A 19,865-nucleotide genomic window follows, 5' to 3' on the forward strand; every position below is an offset into this window, starting at 1 on the left:
AAAACACACACACACACGCACACAAAAAAAGTTCCAAAAAAGAAAAACGGGTGAGAATGCCATCTGTCATTCGAGATGAAAAAGCCCGGGTCTGCTCGTTGAACAATAAATAATCTTAAAGTCTAGCAAAGTGCAGTCATGTGACAAGTGCTCTGATCATGTGCAATAATGAACTTGCAGTCTAATAAAGTGCAGTAAAACTAGCTGCCCAATAAGTAAAGTGCAGTAAACAAGAAAATAGTCATACTTGTAGTGATACTTTGACTTTAACTGCAATAATTAACAGTCTCCCAGAATGAAGTATATCATTGTTTTCCCTTGGCTAAATTTAACATTAATGACAAACTACTGTGAACATTGAAATTGGAGAGAGCGGGACTAGAAATGTTATAAATTCTTCCTTTCTGCATTGTTTTCTTGTCGCAAATTTCATTGATTTTTGGATGACGGAATCTTCACTTTTTTCTTGTATCACTCCAAGCACAGTAAATCAATATGTAATCTCTCAAGTAAGTCTAATAATGTGCAACAGAGGTCATTTTACAAAGTGCAACAACTAAACATGCAGTGGAAGAGTGCCATAAATGTATAAAGTCTAAAAATGCAGTGGATAGGCCCATCTGTCAAGTGCAGTAATTAACTAACATATCGTACATAATCTACTTTTTCCTCATCTGAATAGTTTAGTTTTATACTTGTTTTTTCCTGCATCTATTTACTTTTGACCCGTTACACTTTCTTTGAACTAATCTTCAGTTTCTATTCCTGATGACAATCCAAATTTGGATGTGATGTTTTCAATAAACACGTGTCCAGTTTAATAACAAAGTGTACAATGTTTTTATTGTCTCACACGAACAAAAATTGTTGGTCTCCAACAGTACAAAAAAGCAACAACAAAGAAATCAAGCGTTCGTTTAGTTTCACACGGTGAAAACGCGCGCGCGCACACACTCGTCGCCGTCAATGGAATCATTCTCTCATTTCTCCGTCCTCCTCCTCCTCTTCGACACCTCGGATGTACAGAACATTGTTGCACCTGAAGGGAGGGGGGAGGGGGCAAATAAACAAACAATGTGTCAGTCTCGCTGCTTCATTTCCACTTGCTTTTGATCCCGTTTCACCTAGAGTCAATTGGGATTACCTGATGAGGACTTCCCCGAGATGACCCGCCAACGCTCCGTCCACGTACTCTTCCGTGTTCGCCAGCTGCCCGCAAACGTGACAAGCTAAGTTGACGCATTTCTCAGTTGATGCTTCGCCGCGCTCACCTGCATGTTCATGTAGCCGTCCACGGAGACAAGGTAGCCTTTGTACTCCATGCCCCACTTCAGCTTCACCATCACCGGCTTGCCCGTCAGTCCGTTCAGGAAGGGCTTGGGGTTCAGCGGTAAACTCTGCAAAACAACAACAACATGAAAATATTACGAAGCCATGTTGTTGAAAATGTCGTCCACTTAAAAACATTTGGTGTTTGGTGTGCAGGCTTTGGGGACATCCTGTACTCCAAATACCAAATACCAGTGGCCAAAGCTAAGGCGAAATGTCTAACGGCGTTCTAAATGTAAGTCATCGAACTAGTCTATTAATAATGTTAGCATGAGTGGAGGCGAGGCGCTTCATTCATTCCATTGGAACACACGGAGAAGAAGAAGCTAACGCGGCTAATTGCTAACCGGCTAAAAAAACAAAAACAAAAAAAACAGCAGATTTTTAGCGCGCGTCGATGAAGAACTTAACTCCACAAAAGCGATGCGGACCAATTCGATCAAACTCACCATTTTCGACTTGTTAGAAGTGTAAACGTGTTAGTTAGGAGTTTCCTAGTTAGCTTGTCGTCACAAAAGCGTTGGGACTCACGCTGCCCGCCCAACCGGAAGTAAAAGGTGTTGACCTCCTTGAAGTTGTCGTCGTTACACACTGCCGCCCGTCGGCGGGAGGGCGTCATTGCAGCAAACTCCTCTTAACCTAAGTGTTATCAACGCTTTTCACATTATTTAACATCTTGAACAGACAGGCGAGGGCAAACCTTTGTACTCAAGGGCCACATTTAGAATTTTAAATCGGACGGATTCATAGATGAGGTTAAAAATGTTTTTAAATGCATATCCTTTGCCTAATGGCATCGTTGCCGCAGTCGTATTAGAATGTTTTTGGTTAAAAAAAAAAAGAGGATCTTAAAAAAAACAAAAAGAGACCATTTGCCTGAATTGAACTTTTGCGTATTGCCATGACTTAGAAAAAAAGCAAATACATTGGTATGTTGACCATGCGCACCGTGCATACCGCCACCCGCGCTCTACGTTGCAGCAATTTGACGAACCTCTTCATTTAAAGCCCAGTGTCACTGATTAAAAAGTCACCTAATTGCCCCCAAACAATTGTCACTTTTGTTGTAGTGCGTGTTTATAACGCACACTAAGAAATATTTGACATCCGCTCGACCCCGGTGGAGAAAGTGTCATAAATGGGTCGTGGTGCGTTTGTGTGTGCGCAGCTCTTTCTCTCTAGGCGCAACATTATTATTATTTATTTTTATTTTTTGAAGGTGTGCCTCCATTTTACGCAGCCGAGTGTCGCTGAGCCATCTGGCAAGTTTAAACCTGATCATTTCCCGCATATTTGGAATACTTTTGACTTGTTAACAGGCAGCGTTTCCATCAGCAACCGTGTCACTTACGGCGTGATGATGACGATGACGTGCGTGCCGACGGCTCCGTTTGCGCAAAGTATTATCCCGACTTTAGAGATAATCGGCAAAAAAAGAAAAAGATGATTGACGTCAGTGACAAAAGGCGCAACAGGTGGGAAGGTGGCGTCACCGGACACGGGTCACGGGCGCAAAATGGAGGTCGCGGTCCCATCACGCAGCAGACGTGCTGTGTCCGCCGGAGCTCGGCCCAAATGGGCCTGGACCCAGATGGAACGAGAGAAAACTCCTTGCCGACGTGTTATACCAGTAGTGGCCACCAGGGTGCGACAATCCCCTTTTTCGTAACGCACACTCACTGGACACGTTATTAGTTACACGCGATCGAATGACATTCGGTGGGGGAAAATCCCTTTGCAAAGATAGAAGTGCTTCGTTTTGATTGACGCATCGCGCTTGTCGCTTGCACTGCGTAACGTGATAATAATTAGGCGCACCTCGGTATGGTGTCGCATAGCAACAAAATAAACATACTGCCGAAAGGACTTTGCAATTTTTGCGGACAGATGTTATATTGCATTGTGCAGGCGTACCTAATGAAGTGTCCAAGTCTTTCGCGAATAGCGAAAATCTGCGTGTGATTGGAGCCCACCTAAATCGGTTTCTAATTGCCTATAAGGGCCACAAGATGGCGACGAAGCACTGAAATTGAAGCTCCTCAGTTGACTTCAACACAGTTCCTTGGCTACCAGATGCCACAGGATGGTGCCGAAGCGCTTCTTTTATATTAAACAAGGCTTTGGCTAATAAAATGAAAAAATGTGCAAATCAGCGAGTGAGCTGCACGGGCAGCCATTTTGGGGCGGACAGTGTCACAGAAATGGAAATGAACATTCATTCCACTACCGTGGATGTGTGAGGAGCTGGAATGTTCCTTTAAGTGAAGCGCAAGCGCGGAGGAGGAGGAGCTGTGTGTGTGTGTGTGTGTGTGTGTGTGTGTTCCTCAGTTCGACTTGCGGGGCGAAGCGCTGCGCGTGGAAATGAAAGACTCTGCAGGTCCCGGAGCGGCGGCACACGAGCGGGACTTTCGCTCCTCTCCCTCCTCTTCCTCACGGGACCATGCTTCCTCGTCTCCTCCTCCTCGGCTGCCGTGCGCCTTCGCCTCACCGGATCTCAGCTGAGTGACCGAGAGTGGCCGCACCGGATTGGAACCTGCGCACCTTTTTTTTTTTTTTTTTTTTTTTTTTTTGGGGTGGGAAATTGCAGAACATCTCCAACGCCTCTTTGCGGATCGCGTCGGAGTTGAGACGACATGCTGCCGCTTCTGCTGCTGATGAGTGCGGCCGCGTTGTCAGGTGCAGGTCAGTGCCGCTCTCGAGTTGGACTGCAGCTGAAGTGTCGCTTCCACGCTGAAATCCATTGGAATATTTCTCATTTTGAGTCTTTTATGCCCAGAGAAGTTTCTGCGGACTTTTAACACCGTGTCCCACTTGTATTCAGTGTTTCACTTGAATTCTGCAATAACAATAACACCATCGACTGATTATTTTTCATCATAATCTCGTGAATGAACACAATAAACCCTGAATATGTTAGTGTTTCACAGTTGATATTTTCCTGGGATTGAGAATGAAGTCTGGTATTTAGAGGTGACATTAATTTGATCCCCTTGGAATATTGGTCAATTTTAACGTGACATGACAAGAAGAGTTACGACACGATTTCAACACATTGTCCAACTTACATTCAACGTTAAGCTTTTGTTCTGCAATTACGATAACATCGCCGACCTCATATTTTTCATCTTAATCTCACCAATGAAGGCAGTAACAGTGAATATGTGAAGAGTTTCAGTGTTGTTGATTTCCTGGGATTTGGCTTGAAGTCTGGCATCAGAAGATGCGTTACAAGTGTTAATTTGCCCCCCGGCGATGAGCACAATGCGTCGGACGGGCGACCTCTCCCCACCTGCAGACGGTTACATAATTCAACGGCGGCTCCCGTGGAAGGAAAACACGCCGCTTGAGCGCTCCCCGGCCGAGGCTTCGTTTTTAATACGAGCCAACGTGTGTGGCGTCTGACGCGCAAAAGGAGAACAACGCAGCAAATGGGAGCGGGAGGGACGAGGCGGCGCGTCCGAACGCCGCCCGGCTGCCAAACTGCATCTGCGTCACGGTCGGAGGCCGGCGGGTGCACTCTTTTGCGTCTCATTCATTGGTCATTCATTGACCGCTTCAAACTCGGGAATTCACAGGAGGGTTTCAAAATAGGGTTCGGATTTCAAGTTCGGGTTTCAAATGAGGCTTTTGAATCTGCGTCCTTCCTTTCGTCCCTCTGCTCCCGTCTTTCATTTGTCGTCATAATGTCGTTCCTTCATCCACCCTTAATTCTTTCCTGCCTCCCTTCTTTCATTCATTTTATACCAGCCTTCATCCATCCTTCCTTTCTCCCTTCCTCCCTCCATCCATCTTTCATTATTCATCTATCCGTCCTCCCTCCATTGTGACGATGACCGTTTCTCACGTTTTTTGGGTTTTTGTTTTTTTTCCCGTCCCTCAGGCGCCCCGTCGGAGGCGTCGCCCCGCGCGGGCGTGGCGCCCCGCTGCGAGAGCCGCGCCTGCAACCCGCGCATGGGCAACCTGGCTCTGGGCCGCCGCGTCCTGACGCAGAGCGTGTGCGGCAACAACGGCAGCGAGCCCTACTGCGCCTACGCCGAGCCGGGCCCGCCGTGCGGCGCCGCCAAGTGCGCCCGGTGCAACGCCGCCCTGCCGCACCTGTCCCACCTGGCGGGCGCCATGTCCGACTCGTCCTTCCGCCACCCCGACACCTGGTGGCAGTCGGCCGAGGGCGTCGAGTCGGAGACGGTGCAGCTGGACCTGGAGGCCGAGTTCTACTTCACGCACCTCATCGCCGTCTTCCGCTCGCCGCGGCCCGCCGCCATGACGCTGGAGCGCTCGCAGGACTTCGGGCGGACGTGGCACACGCTGCAGTACTACGCCCGCAACTGCAGCGCCGCGTTCGGGGTCCCGGAGGGCAAGGCGGCCGCGTCGGCGCGGCGCGGAGCCGCCTGCACGTCCAAGTACTCGAGGGCGTACCCGTGCACCCGAGGGGAGGTGAGGTCCGAAACGGCGAACGCTAACGTGCTAGCCGTGCTAATGTAAAGAAAGAGGAAGTGTGGTACCACCCACTGGAAAGAAAGACACCCCAAAAGCAACTTTTGGACTATTTTAGTACCTTTCAGAATGGTTGGCACCCCAACAGAAGGGCACCAAAAAGTCATACAGTAAAGATCCTTTCATTTGGTACCGCCTTGTGGACTGGTTTCTACCTTAATAGCAGTGTGCCAAAAATCCTCAGTCAGTTACTATTTTGGTATCTGAGCTCCTATTTTGGTACCCTTTGAAAATGCTTTGCAAAACAAGAAGATGTTACATGATACAGATGCGTCATTTTGCTGCCCTGTACAATGGTAGCACGAGTGCCCAAAAGTGGTACCGCACAGGTCCTTTATTTTAGTTCGCCTCTGAACGATTAATGGGGGGGGCGGGGGGGGCATGTAAATACCTCGAGAGTTCACATAATTTGGGTCAAATTGCGATGATGTCATCGCCGGCGAGAAACGCGCGCGCAATAAATCTTTGATGGCGGCCCGTCCTACTGGAACAAATCCACGCAGATGCTCGCGCAACACGCCGCAGTCAGACGCATAAAGGGTGTGTTGTGTGTGCACGAGTGAGTGTCGAACAGGCGTGCGAGAGCTGATGTGTGTGCGTGCGCATCTGTAATGTGTGCCATCGCCTGTTCGTACTTTCTTCAGTCCGTCGGCCATAAGAGTCACCAGTACGCCGTGAGTTATCGTACGGCCTTTCGGGACCCTTCTGCTTCGTTGCCGGTCATATTGAAGTCATCAAAAATAACACATAACGGCTTTTTGACGTAGTTTGGTTTGGATGCGATACGGTGAGAAAAGAATTTGGCACTGTTGAAGTCCAGAGACAATAAAGGAGTTTTATTACATATTGATATTGTTATCAATATGTTGTGAGTCATTAACATTAAAATCGGTATAATATCACCCTTAGGCAGCCTTCTGCTTTGTTGCAAAGTATTTGGAAGGTTACCAAAATAGCTGATAACTACTTTTTGCCTCCAAAACAGTTGACGTCGTTGGTTTAGATATCAATTTGAAACTATTGAAGTCCTCAGACTAGGACTAGGAACTTTTTGCCTCCGCTTAAATCTGAGAGGCTGTTATCAATATGCCGCAAGTTATTGAAACCGGTCACGCGGCGCTTCTTGGCAGCCTTCTGCTTTGTTAGGAAGCACTTTGAAGGGTGCCAACATACCCCCTAACCACCGACGCCAGTTGACGTAATTTGATTTTGACACCCAATTTGGAGCTATTCAATTACATAGACAATCAACAGATTTTGTTTCCCTTATGCCACCGCCCTCCAGGCTGTTATTAATAGGCCTTGAGTTATTAAAACGTAAGCCGACGAGGGCGTCGCGCGCGGGCCGACCTCCGGCGGGGGTTCACGGCTTCGCGGCTCGCATCGGAGCGCGTCGGCTCCCGTGTGAGCCCCCGGGCCTTTCTGGGATCTGATAAAGATGCCGTGGCGAGTCGCTACGCCGGGGAGCGACGTTTTCACGTCCACCCGTATGAATTCATGTGGTCGGAAGAGTGTGAGTGTCGCGGAAGGCTGTCCGCACTTGCATGTAAACACTTCAAGTCAGCGGAATGTCTGCTGGGAAGGAAGCGCTGCTGCTGTTTGCCCTGATGGATGTTAGGAGCCAGACGCCCTCCCCGCCCCCCCACAATGCCCATTGTGCCCGTTTACCAGGTTACAGTCCCGTGTGCTTTGATGGAATTAGCCGCCTCAAAGCCAGACTTACTTGAGTTTCTTCACAGGCCGGAACTCGGGCTGGGAATATTACGAGCGGCCCGCGGTGGACCCGCTCGCTCGCCTCGGGCCTCCGGAAAAGTCCAATCTGGATCCCGGTCACCCAAACGTTTGGAACCTTTCTCACCCTGAGCGCTAATCATTAATATGCTAACATGGTGCAAAGGTTCTATTTAGGTTAGACACACACACATAAACAGTAGGCCAGCAGAAGGGTGCAAAAAGTGGCAGAGTCCAGAACTGTTGTTTCAGAATACTGAAGGGTGCCAGAAAGTGGGACAACACAGATGTGCAAAAAATGAGTTGAGTTGTAAGTATGAGCACTCGTCAAAACCCCGAGAGGATGTCTTGTGCAATTGTGTCGTTTTGCAAAGGAATGTGTTGTCGCTCACATGTGCGTGTGTGTTTGTTGCCGAGGAATGGCCGCACTGTCTCAGTCCTTTTGTGGCGTCCTGAGTTATGTGCGCGTGTCTCCCGTCTTTGTTTGGCCGTGCTCTCCCGCAGACGGGCGTGCCACCCCCGCCCCCCCCGCCCCCCTCGGCGCATCCCACCCCATCCGCCGCTCCGTACACCGCCTCATTTGTGGCGTTCCCTTAATCGGCCACCGCAATGCCGCGACCCCACCGCCTGTTGCGACAAGCGGGAAATTAATAGCTCTCCTCCCATCACACTTTCGGGGACCCGCCAGGCCAACCGATCAGGGGACGGTGCACACACACACACACACACGCACGCACGCACGCACGCACACCAGTGACAGACACACACTTTGATGAAGACACACACTGCAAACACGCACTTTCCTCAGGGCGTTGGTTACCGGCGGCAGCCGTCGCCGTGGCAACGCCAGCCCATAAAGGGGAGCTTCAATTTTAAAGCAGCTCCGGCACCCTCGTGGTCACGTCGCCATGACGATGGGATGCAACGATTAGAGCACCAAAATAACAAATGAGAGACGTCATAGTGCCCAAAGGTGCCACTGTACAGAGTTCTTATTTTGGGACCCTTCAATAATTGTTTGCACAAAAACAGATCGGTTATTTTGGTACCCCAACAGAAAGGTGAGCAAAATTGATATCGTACAAATTTACCTTTTTGCGAGGCTTCAGAATGATTGGTACTCCAACAGAAGGGTGCCAAACGTGTTAGAGTGCAGATTTGGGAACCTGACAATGGTTTGTCGCTCAACAAAAGAGTGCCAGAAAGTTATTTTGGTACCTTGTTGGTACAGCTGTGTTGTTTTGGTAGCCTTACCCTCACAGGAGGCCTCGAATGGATATTTTATTTTGAAATTCTCCTCCGCAGGTGATCTACCGCACCCTCCCCAAGTGGGAGTCTCTGGACCCCTTCGGCCCGGAGGGCCAGCGGCAGCTGCGGGTGACCAACGTCCGCATCCGACTGCTCAAGCGCCAGCCGTGCCCGTGCCAGGCCAAAGACGCCGCCGCGCCGAGCGAGACTCCGCCCACGCGCCACTTCGCCATCTACGACCTGATCGTGAAGGGCAGCTGCTTCTGCAACGGGCACGCCGAGCAGTGCGTCCCCGCGCCGGGTTACCAACCCGTCCGGGACCGCACCAACCACGTGGTAAGCCGACAAGAAAACGTTTCCCGTGTGCTCATTACTGACACCGAGAGGCAGTCAGAGGAACTACAGGACAGTGCAAAACTTTTAGCCGCCGCTAGCTTTTACTTTGATCTTTTATGTATCATTTTTTTAATAGCTGATTAGTTATTTGGGTAACCCTTACATAATGTTTGGTACTCCAATGGGAGGGTGCCAAAAGTTATTTTGGTAAGCCAACAGAAAGGTGCCGGAAAAAAAAAAACAAGTTGCTGATTATTATTCTAGGTATTTGAGTAGCTCTCACAAAACGGTTGGTACTGCAAAGGTGATAACGTACAGATGAGTTGTTTCGGCGCACAGCAACGGAAAGGTGCCGATGCGTTATTTTGGTACCCCAACAGTAAGGTGCCAAAAAGTGTTCCAGTACAGATGAGGTATTTTGGTACACCAAAAGAAATATTCCAGGAATATGCAGTATACGCGATGTGATTGAGTCACGATGGCATTAATGCAAGCCGTAACTCGTGGCTTTGTTTTGACATTTTCGCTTGTTGTCCGTCCTCCTGCTAATCTTTTTGTTTTCCTCGTTACTGTCAAACGGATGCAAACGCTCCATTAGCGGGCTTAATGGTCGGTGCGGCCGCTCCGTCTCGCTTTGTGTTGCCACTCGTCTTAATAAAACTAACGCTGGCGGCTGGCACGTCGGTCACCCTTTGTGCTCCCTTCCATCTTTTGGCCCCGCCCAGCGACATTTCCTTCTGGCTCGAAAGCAAAGAGGACATTTTTCATGCGTAATGACGCCGCTGATGAAGATGGGAGCGTACACGCAAACATCCATCTCCTCTTTTGCAATCAGCGGCAGGAAACAAACACGTTCATCGATTTCCTTTTTTTTTTTTTTTGCACTAGAGACTTTTTGCCGTGCCAAGCAACTCGTGTACGCCGTCGTGTTTAGCTAGCCATGATGTCCGCTAGCCAGAAGTTGAGCTGGGGCCACCTAAAACGATGCGGAGGAGCACATCTGGCCCACGGATCTTGAGTTTGACACCCGCGCTGTAAAACATCAATAGTAACTTGAAGACAGAGGGTTAGCTTAAATGCTAAGCCCGTATAGGTTCTGGTTATGACCAGGCTCAGTCCCAGGAAATGAATGGAACACAGTGTAATATCCGGTGTGTGTGTTTGTAGTGCAGATCCGTACTTTTAATATGCTTCAAAATAGTCGCTAACCCAACGGCTAGTCAGACCAGTGTGAGTGTGCGTAAGCTGAGTCATTAGAGTCCAGACTGTGCGTGTGCGTGTGTGTGTGTGTGTGTTTGGATGAAGGGAACTTCTGTTCAGAGTGATTACACTGTCTGTTAGTTAGCCACAAAGCTAAGTCATAAACACACGGTCATAATGACGTCCCTGGACAGCCACACACACACGCACGCACACACACGCACACACACAGTGGCTGGACTAATTGCTACAATCTAACAATCTTGCTGCTTACTTGCTTCCTCTCTCTCCGAAAAATGCTGATCTGCTCATTTTTGGGGGTGCTAAATCTACAAAAATGAATGATGTAACCTCGACCTTGCAAAGTGAATTCAGAGATTAGTTTCTATTTGCAGACTATGTGTTTGAAGACAATTGCTGAAAACCTTTGCAAAGACTGAGAACTATGTCGTACTGAATAGTGGAGCTAGATCATTACACTGTTTTTCACAAAACTTTTATTTTAACTTTACAAGGATGTTAACAGTCTCCAGCCTGTCAATTATATACAATCGGGATGCATACATGTGATGCAAAAATACTTTCCCTGTGTGTGCGTGTGTGTGCGTGTGTGCGTGTGCGTGTGTGTGTGTGTGTGTGTGTGTGCGCGCGTGCTCGTGTGTGTGTGTGTGTGTGTGTGTGGCGAGCTGATCCAAGGTCAGTTCAGATAGGGGACACGTTGGGCCCGTCACGTGTTCGGCTCAAGTCGGCAACACGTCACACACACGCACACGCGCACACACCTATCGTGGGAAACAAAGTTGGAGTTTAGCAAACATACTTTTTGTTCGCATGTCCCAAGTTGTATAACTGTGTGTGTCCCACATAGCAGTAGCACGGTGTAACGCAAACAAATAAAGAGCTTCCTCAGATGCCTTGCGCCCCCCTTTCCCTCCCCCCCATTCAATCATTATCCAGCATACATGGCATTCCAGCTCTCAGGAATGACAAGGAGATTGTTATTGTGCTCTCGGTGCTGCATACTTGCACTCTTCTCATGCACACACACACACGCACACACACACACACACACACACACACACACACAGGCCTTTCAGACCCGAGCCCCCTTTTTATTGTTTTCAGCGATGAAGCCAAACAATCAATCCCCATTCAGTAATTTCAGTGGAGGGAATACGCCAGAGAAAGCGATGGATTGGGAGGATATTCCGAAAGGGTGTAAAGTTGTCAAGAAAAAGAAGCAGCAGCGTGGGCTCATGTTAGCAAGGAAGAATCGGGGGGTGGGGGGCGAGCCGTAGCCTCTCACGTGGGAAAAACAGTCTCGACCATAACAGCGACGTCTTCGTCGGTCCCGTCAAACGTGTGTCTAACGAAGCCCTCCCTCGCCCCGATGTGCGGCAGGTCCACGGGAAGTGCGTGTGCCGACACAACACGGCCGGGGAGCACTGCGAGCGCTGCGCCGCGCTCTACAACGACCGGCCGTGGCAGCCCGCCGACGGCCTGACGGGGGCGCCGCACGAGTGTCGCAGTGAGTGGAGACAGAATTGCGCCTTAACTTGTACCGCACGCTTTGGTACCTGACCAATATGGCCGCCCGACCCACGCATTTGAGGTGTTCCCTGTCACGACCTGCTGCATTTGGACATTTGACCAGCGTTTCCCAGCGTTTTTTTGAGCCAAGGTACATATTTGACAGTAGAAAAATCTCACGGCACACTGCCAGAAAATAGAAAAAGTCCCCCAAATGATATATAAATATCCTGAAATGATGATGATCTCGTGTCGATTTACTTACAACTTGGTGTGAAGTCTAGGCCTGTCGTATGAATGGCAGCAGGCAGACACACAAGTTAATTGTACATTCTGCCATCCAGTGGAAGAGCATTTAATTTTGCTGCCTGTCACCATACATCACTGGCATAGATAGATGAACAAAGACATATTATCTGTCCTAAATAAATAATCTTTTTGGCACCAATTATTGAAATTGGACAACACTGGTCGGGACCGACTGCGTTCAACTTACCAGACAATTTATTAGGCACGCCAGCACCATGACAAATTTGTCCAGACCAGGCAACACCAATATGGCTGCCAAAAACCTGCAACTGAGACACAATTATCAATGTGAAGACATTTTTACACACATTTTTTCAATTGGATGTCACGAGATTATTTAGACGTATCTAATGAAGTGTCTGATGAGTCTCGTGTAAAGATGCCGCCCACCGTGACATTTGAATGCGTCAAATGCGTGTGTCGGTCAGCCATATTGGTAAGGTACAAGTGCGAGCCTCGGGTGCTTTGACGTGCAGTCGGCTAGCAACGGCACTAGTTAATTAGCCGGCTAATGTAAATAGTAACTGTAACTATAGATACAAACAGTATTTTGAGTCCTTGTTATGACTGGGTCCTCACGTGCGTCCCACCCACCCACCTTCTTTTCTTCCTGTCTTCCTTCCTTCCTCTCTTTCTCTCTCCGCCAGAGTGCAAGTGTAACGGACACGCTCACAGCTGCCATTTTGATTGGTCGGCGTGGAGGGACTCGGGCCAGCGCAGCGGCGGCGTATGCGACTGCCTGCACGACACCGAGGGGCGCCAGTGCCAGAACTGCAAGGCCGGCTTCTACCGGGACCCCCGGCGGCCGCACACGGCCTCCAACTCTTGCAAGCGTAAGTAGTAAAACACACACACACACATACACGCACTCCAATTAAAAAGGGATTAAGCGCAGAAAAGCGACGACGTTATAGCTTTGTGACAAGATCACGGCACTTTCCAGCGCATATTTACAGCACTTTGTAAAAACTTTGACAAAGCGCTGGGTGGTCTTCCGTGCAGCTGGCCGCGTTTTGTGACCACGCGCTTCATCGACGGCAGGCGAAATGTGAGCTATTTGTACGAGGATGAGCCCTGAGGGCAGCGAAAAGTGTCTCAAAAGCATCATTTCGCACAGCGGACGCGCATTTCGCTGTTGCCACAAAGTACAAGAAAAAGGATATACTCTTCAAAAATAGCCCACGGAAATGTTGCTTCAATGGATACAGTGGCGCCTTGAGATACGAGTGACCTGACTTAAGAGTTTTTTCAAGACAGAGAGTTGAACACAAACGGCGTAGCAACACGTGTAGACAGATGATATAACAATACTCCCAAGCATATATTCTTTATCCTCTGTGACAAACAACTAATATTAGCTCTTCTTACTGAGTCGCTTAACATTCGTCGTGACAATCTTCGTTGGTGTCGCCATGAATCTATTATACTGCCCTTAGTGGCCAGGTTGCACACACCAGAAGGCGCCACAATGAATTCCTCGTGATGCAAAAAAAAATATATATATATTTTTTTTAAATGGAACTTTGTTTTCCAGTTGAGAATCACTCATTTTTAATGCAGCGTGAATCATCGTCATCATTATCATCATCATCACTCGGAGCGCGCCGCCAACGCGCTCGTTCTCATTCTCGCCAGGAATGAGGAAGAGCGCAAGCCGGGACGTGCTTGCTGGATAACGCCGATTCCTGATGGGCACCTGGCCCTCCGTGTGTGTGTGAGATGTCAGGCGGCCCGCGCTGCGTCCAAGGTTTACGCCGGAGTTAATCATCAGATGGCGGCATGCCTTCGCCGTGAGTCACAGGCGAGCGCTCTCGTCCATCTCGGCTTGGTTTATGCTTTCTGACGGCTAACTCGCAGCGGCGGGGTAATCGTTGCGGGGTCTTCTATGCGCGTGCGCATTCGGGCCGAGCGTCGGGGGTACTGCCTCCGCCGATGAGACGAGTCTTGAGTAAACACCTGATAGCCATCTATAAACACGCAGCGCTGGCTACATTCTCGCCAGCGATTATCTGTCAGATGTGACCTCGTTGTGAGCTCGGTCCTGCAGGTATGCTGCAGCGAGCATATATATGTGGGTGTGTTTATTTGTATGTCTCCAAAACAACTGTCAAAATACACCAGGGCATCCCAAAGCACACCGTGTTTACCCTCAATAAATGTGCCATTTTTAATGGTAACCATGGTGACCACCAGACCTTTTTATATATACATATATATATATATATATATATATATATATATATATATATATATATATATTATTCTTATGACTAACTAAGCTGCAGTAATATTACTCATTTTTTGCAACTATATGCCTGTACGAGTTGTGTTGCTCCGCCGTTTGTGTTCAACTCAAAGGGTTATGACACCGCGACACTGATTCCATTCATTAGCCCGTCTACAGCATTTTGCGTTGTTTGTTAGCATTAAGCTGAACTGACTTTTGTAAGGCAAAGCTATGTGGTTGACTGTAAAAAACAAACCAAAAAAAGAGTAATATTTTGACTTGTAAGCGAAAAAAGATGAGCGAAATATGAGCAGCAGTGCACACTCGGTGTACCTAACGAAGTGTCCAAGGGGGGCTGCGTGTGACTGAGGATAGAGAAGATCAAGGTTTTGGAATCCTCTCCTCTCGTGCCGACAAAGGAGGAATTTCCCTCCGTGGCAAGTAACATTTTGATCATACCAGAGTTGGCTGGGGGCGGCGTAAGGAAAACAATCTTGTCATGCGCCACACAAGCTGGTACACAGCAAAACAGCAGGACGGGGAGGTACTCAAGTATTTGTGCTTCACATTAGCTTGCGTGTTCCGGCATAACTTGGAGCTGACTGCAATCTCTGTTGAACATTAACACTGTAGATAAGCACGTAAAAAGGCACATAAACTCCCTAAATGCGCTATCTTTATGGTTTTATTGCTATTGTATGCCTCGGGTGTATTGTTTATCTTCTCACGCTTCATCTTAATGATGTGTTTTGGTGTGTTAGTCTGTCTTTCTTTGTCGAGATTAGATCGAATGGATTATTAATAGACATAACAAATATTTGTTCAGAACACAAAGCTAATTCAAAAGCTATTGGGCTCTTTTTGCTCAAGAGTACTGGAAAACTGAAGCGACCCGACTAACATCCTCCATGCGCTAGAATTGTTCGACTAACTTTACTTGATTTGGTTTGCTATATTCAGTTACTGAAGCTACCTGGCCAACAGTGCTCGTATAAACTGGGGGAAAGGAAGCGACAAGGCTCACTTTGCTCACAAACTCAAGCCGGGCTAGGCTAACTTCACGCAAGTGGACTCAAAATTCTAAAGCTACCTAGCTATATGGTTAACTTTGTTCAAGATTACTCAGAAATTGAAGCTGGCAGGCTAATATCCGTAGAATGAAGCTGCTAGGCTACCTTTACGGAGAAGCATAAGCCATTTGGTTAATTATATTCAAAAATCGAAGCTATCAGTCAGTCTTAGCACAAGTTTGTCCCAAAATCGAAGCGTTTGGCTAACTTCCCTCTTCCCTCCTCCCAGCATGCAACTGTCACCCTGTGGGTTCCATGGCCGTGCGCGCGGCCAGCGACGCGCTGTGCGACCCGGCCAACGGCGACTGCATCTGCAAGCCGGGCGTGGGCGGCGCCCACTGCGACAGGTGCATGGTGGGATACTGGGGCTTCCACGAGTACGGCTGCCGGCCGTGCGACTGCGCTGGAGACTGCGACCCCTTCACGGGCGACTGCGTACTCGCGTGAGTCACAAACTAAAGTATTTGGAAACATCCCTTAGTCCAGTGGTTCTCAAACTGGGGCCTGCGAGACGTTACTTGGGGGTCTGCAAAAGTCAAGTTTCATTTATTTATGGAGTCCTGAAGCACAAAAAAAAGTCTCATAGGGCTTCAGAGGCCGGTAGACGCTTTTGGGGAAGTTATTGGGACCCATTTCTTCCTTGGAGAAATGGGTCCCGTGGACCCCACATTTTTGAGAAGCGTTCCCTTTGTCAAGCAATTCCTCAGTGTCCCAAAACATTTGCTTGGCGCTCAGTCTGCTTTTTGTGCCGCAGCTCGGACTTGTACAACTCGGAGGGAAACTCCAGCGAGTCCGTCAGGATCTTCAGAGCGGACGAGCTCTTCTCTGCCCTCCACTACTCAGGTGTGTGTGCGTATGAATGCGTGTGTTGTTATTCCCACTCTTCAACCATCCAGTTATGAAAATCGGACCCCAGAAGGACATAAAACAATGATTCGTGTGTGTGTGTGTGTCCCATGAGTCAGACCCCCCCCACAACAATGTCGTGGACCCCACCGGTCGCTTTCCTAGGCACATTCCTCAGTGGACACACACACCGGGATTGAGTTCTTAGGACGACACACACACAAATACACACGCTGACTGACAGATGCTATGCTGTGTTTGCCCCCCGCAGAGAAGTGCGAGTGCAAAGAGCAGCCGCTGACCAACAGTCATCTGTTCTGCACCATGAACTACGCGTACGGTGAGCCACGACACACACGCGGCGGACGAGCGGACGCGCGTATGATGTCACGGTGACGCTGTGGGCGCTTTTCAGTGTTGAAGGTGAAGGTGCTTTCGGCCCACGACAAGGGCTCGCACGCCGAGGTGGAGGCCAAGGTCCAGAAGGTGCTGAGTCAGAAGGTGAAGCTCCAGCGGGGCCGCGTCACCCTGTACCCCGAGTCGTGGACGGCCCGGGGCTGCACCTGCCCCATCCTCAACCCGGGTCAGTTTGCGAGGTCGACGATAACTTGCACTCGAGCGGACGTTATCGGGGTTATTATCCCGGTGTGGCCGTGTCCTACTTTTGATTAGTTGATCATTAATTGTGACACGCTTGTTGAGCTCAAGATGCAGTTTAACATAATAAATACGCACACACAGGAATTATTCAACGAGGGCTCGGCCTTCAAAGTTAAAGACTCAAGACAGGGTTCGGGTTATCTGATGCAATATTTTGATGTATTTTATTTAAAGATGCAGTTTGGCTTTCAATGTATGGTCTCAAGCCTGGAGTGGGGTTTTGAATAAGTGGCAAGGTTTCAAATTAGGGTTTCAAACTGGGAATAGGGTTTTCAACCTTGATTAGGCTTTTAAACATGAGTTAGGGTTTCATATATTGATTGTGGTTTCAAGCAAGGTTAGGGTGTCAAGACAGGTTTAGGGATTCATAGTAGGAGAAAAAGGAGTATTTTCAATGTAGTGAATAAAACAATCCAATCGTTCTAAAAATGTCACGGAAATATGTTTTGGTGTGGTTTAAAGTTGGACATGAAGGCTTGCTGTCCGTTTGACTGGTGGCATCGTTTGTCCTGCCGCGTTTCAGGTGCGGAGTACCTGGTGGCGGGCCACGCCGACAGGAAGCGGGGCCACCTGCTGGTCAACATGAAGAGCTTCGTCAAGCCGTGGACGTCCAGCTTGGGACGCAAAGTGCTCACGCTGCTCAAGAAGGACTGCAACTGGTAGACGCGCACACGCGGGTAAGACTTTTGCCCCGCAGACGTCCTCCACGCACGCCTGGATGATGAAACGTGGATTATTATTATGGGGGGTTGTTACCTGGACTGACCTCAGAGGAAATAAGGTCTCTGCGCACTTTAACCAGCATGATGGACTGGACTGGAATATGAACGCACAAAGACGCAATTACACGCACAAAGTACAATGTGTACAGTGGACACACACACACAAACAGTGAGAGAGAAGAAGCCATAGAAGCCACTGCAGGTGGTTCAGTCCTCGCCAGTCCAGGTTTGCCGCCTGCGTGGAAATGGCGGCGTATCGCTCCCGAACGTGAATGTATTTGCCTGAGTGTGCGCCTGCGTACGAATGAGGAGTTGAAGCACGAGCACAGTCCCAGTCCAGCTCTTTTTCTTCTCGTTGCCACTCGTCCTTCCTTCCTCCCCTTCTGTGCTCTTTGTACAGTGTTGTTTGTGTATCGATATAAATATTATTATTGTCACGTGACAGTCATTTTTTTTTTCAGCTTTATGACACTTTTTGCTTGTATTGTTTATGTAGCATCATATCACCATTACACTCGCGCTGTTTCCCAACCCGACGGCTTTTTCAATGCAATGATAATATAATTATCAATGCACCATGACTTTTTCTCATGTATTTCATTTCCAAGAATACAAAAGGACTCAAGCTAAGTAAACTAACCGGGTAATTTTATTAGCGCATTCGGCAAAAGTTACATCTAGTTGCCTCGCTTAGGTTTACTGAATAATTGATGCTAACTGGCTGACATGATCGCATCGACTCCACATAATGGATACTACTTGGCTAACTTTACTCATAAACTGAAGCGACTTGCCTAACTTGATGCAAATTTACTCAAAAACTGAAGCTACCTGGCTAAGGTTGCTCTCGTAGCCCGAGCAAATTGAAGCTACGAGGCTAACTTTGCTAGCTACCTTTCCTCAACTTCCCCCCCGCCCCCACCCCAAAACTGAAGCTATCTGGCTAACAATTGATGCAAACAGACATACTTTGCTCAGAAACTGAAGCTAGGCTAGGCTAACATTTTCATATTTAACCACAAAACCAAAGCTACCTGGCAAAATTTGCTGACATATAAACAAACAAGCGGAATTTGCTTGGTTAACTTGACAGTTTGTATTGTTTCCCGATTGTCTCGCTGTTGTCTTATGTGTTGTTTTTGTGTAACGGCCTTCTGATCTTGTTTTCGAGCACTCGCCGTGCAGGCCTTGACATTCTTCACACGGATTTGTCAAAAATATCCTTATCGGCCGCGCCTTTCTGTCGTGGCCGGTGAAGCCGATCCGTCAGCGTGGCTCCCAAAACAGCCGAGCCGGCCCGCCTTCGCGCGGCACCGCAGAATGTCGACCGTCGGCGCTGTTTGGGTTTGGGCTGGTTTCCGCCCGCCGGCCGTGACGCGCTTGGCCGGGAGGTGCCGACGCATTCTTGGCTCGTCCGAGGTGGCTCACCTGTGTGACGGCCAGACGTGAGCAGACTCACTTGTTGTTGTTGTTGTTGTTGTTGTTGTTTTGAATGATTTTGCAGTAACCGCTCACAGATTTGCAGCCCCAGGAGGACGATTCCGGACGAGGTGAACGCGTGCACGCGGGAACCGGGAATGTGACCATGTGTAAATATTCCAGTCCTTTTGTTCATTCATTCATTCATTTAGCTCATTCAATAGTTTTTTGGGGGGTTTTTTTGCATCAAATGATACAAATATTAGTAAAATAAACTGTTTTTTTTTTTTAAATCAAATAATTGGCTGGTTAATAATAATTGAAATAATTATATAAAATAGCTAATGACTATTATTTTGTTGAAATAAAAAAATGTATCTAATTAATTTAGCCATGTTTTGTTGTTATTAGAAATATATTGATTTATATCATTAAAATTGGGGAATGGCTTTATTGTAACTTTTTTAAAAATAGTAAAATAAACAATTTTACATGTAAAGGTACATTTTATTTTATTAATCAGATGATTTGTTAAAAAAATAAACAATAAAAAACTTTTAAAAATGTACTTTACCAGATAATTGTTTAATTGATTTATTGTAAATATTTGAAAACATTTTGAAATGAAAAATGAAAAAAAAACATTTACCATTTTTAAACGTCCATTTATCATTAAAAATGATGAATGATTTATTATGAATAATAAAACAAGTAACATAAGTAGCATAAATCATTTTACATATA

At 47.8% G+C, this 19,865-nt stretch overlaps 2 protein-coding genes across 2 annotated transcripts; one reads left to right on the plus strand and one right to left on the minus strand.

Moving 5' to 3' along the window:
- Positions 1-816: 816 nt before the first annotated feature.
- On the minus strand, positions 817-1,889 carry snrpf (small nuclear ribonucleoprotein polypeptide F). Its single transcript, XM_061667223.1, has 4 exons — positions 1,779-1,889; positions 1,272-1,397; positions 1,145-1,209; positions 817-1,039 (listed from the first exon to the last, which is right to left on the minus strand). The coding sequence occupies exons 1-4, from the start codon at positions 1,779-1,781 to the stop codon at positions 973-975; spliced, it is 261 nt and encodes an 86-aa protein (XP_061523207.1). The 5' UTR covers positions 1,782-1,889; the 3' UTR covers positions 817-972.
- Positions 848-18,139, plus strand: ntn4 (netrin 4). Its single transcript, XM_061667187.1, has 10 exons — positions 848-4,011; positions 5,210-5,763; positions 8,860-9,138; positions 11,740-11,866; positions 12,825-13,010; positions 15,704-15,917; positions 16,229-16,317; positions 16,592-16,660; positions 16,736-16,903; positions 17,504-18,139. The coding sequence occupies exons 1-10, from the start codon at positions 3,963-3,965 to the stop codon at positions 17,641-17,643; spliced, it is 1,875 nt and encodes a 624-aa protein (XP_061523171.1). The 5' UTR covers positions 848-3,962; the 3' UTR covers positions 17,644-18,139.
- The last annotated feature ends 1,726 nt before the right edge of the window (positions 18,140-19,865 follow it).

The sequence above is a fragment of the Phycodurus eques genome, chromosome 22 (genome assembly GCF_024500275.1).
Source record: "Phycodurus eques isolate BA_2022a chromosome 22, UOR_Pequ_1.1, whole genome shotgun sequence".
Lineage (NCBI taxonomy): Eukaryota > Metazoa > Chordata > Actinopteri > Syngnathiformes > Syngnathidae > Phycodurus > Phycodurus eques.

Coding starts and splice junctions, on each gene's coding strand:
- snrpf (XM_061667223.1), bottom strand. Junction 1,210..1,271: donor ACGGCTACATGAACATGCAG/GTGAGCGCGGCG, acceptor GTTTGCGGGCAG/CTGGCGAACACGGAAGAGTA. Junction 1,040..1,144: donor CTCGGGGAAGTCCTCATCAG/GTAATCCCAATT, acceptor CCCTCCCTTCAG/GTGCAACAATGTTCTGTACA.
- ntn4 (XM_061667187.1), top strand. CDS start 3,963: ATGCTGCCGCTTCTGCTGCTGATGAGTGCGGCCGCGTTGTCAGGTGCA. Junction 4,012..5,209: donor GGCCGCGTTGTCAGGTGCAG/GTCAGTGCCGCT, acceptor CCCGTCCCTCAG/GCGCCCCGTCGGAGGCGTCG. Junction 13,011..15,703: donor GGCCTCCAACTCTTGCAAGC/GTAAGTAGTAAA, acceptor CCCTCCTCCCAG/CATGCAACTGTCACCCTGTG.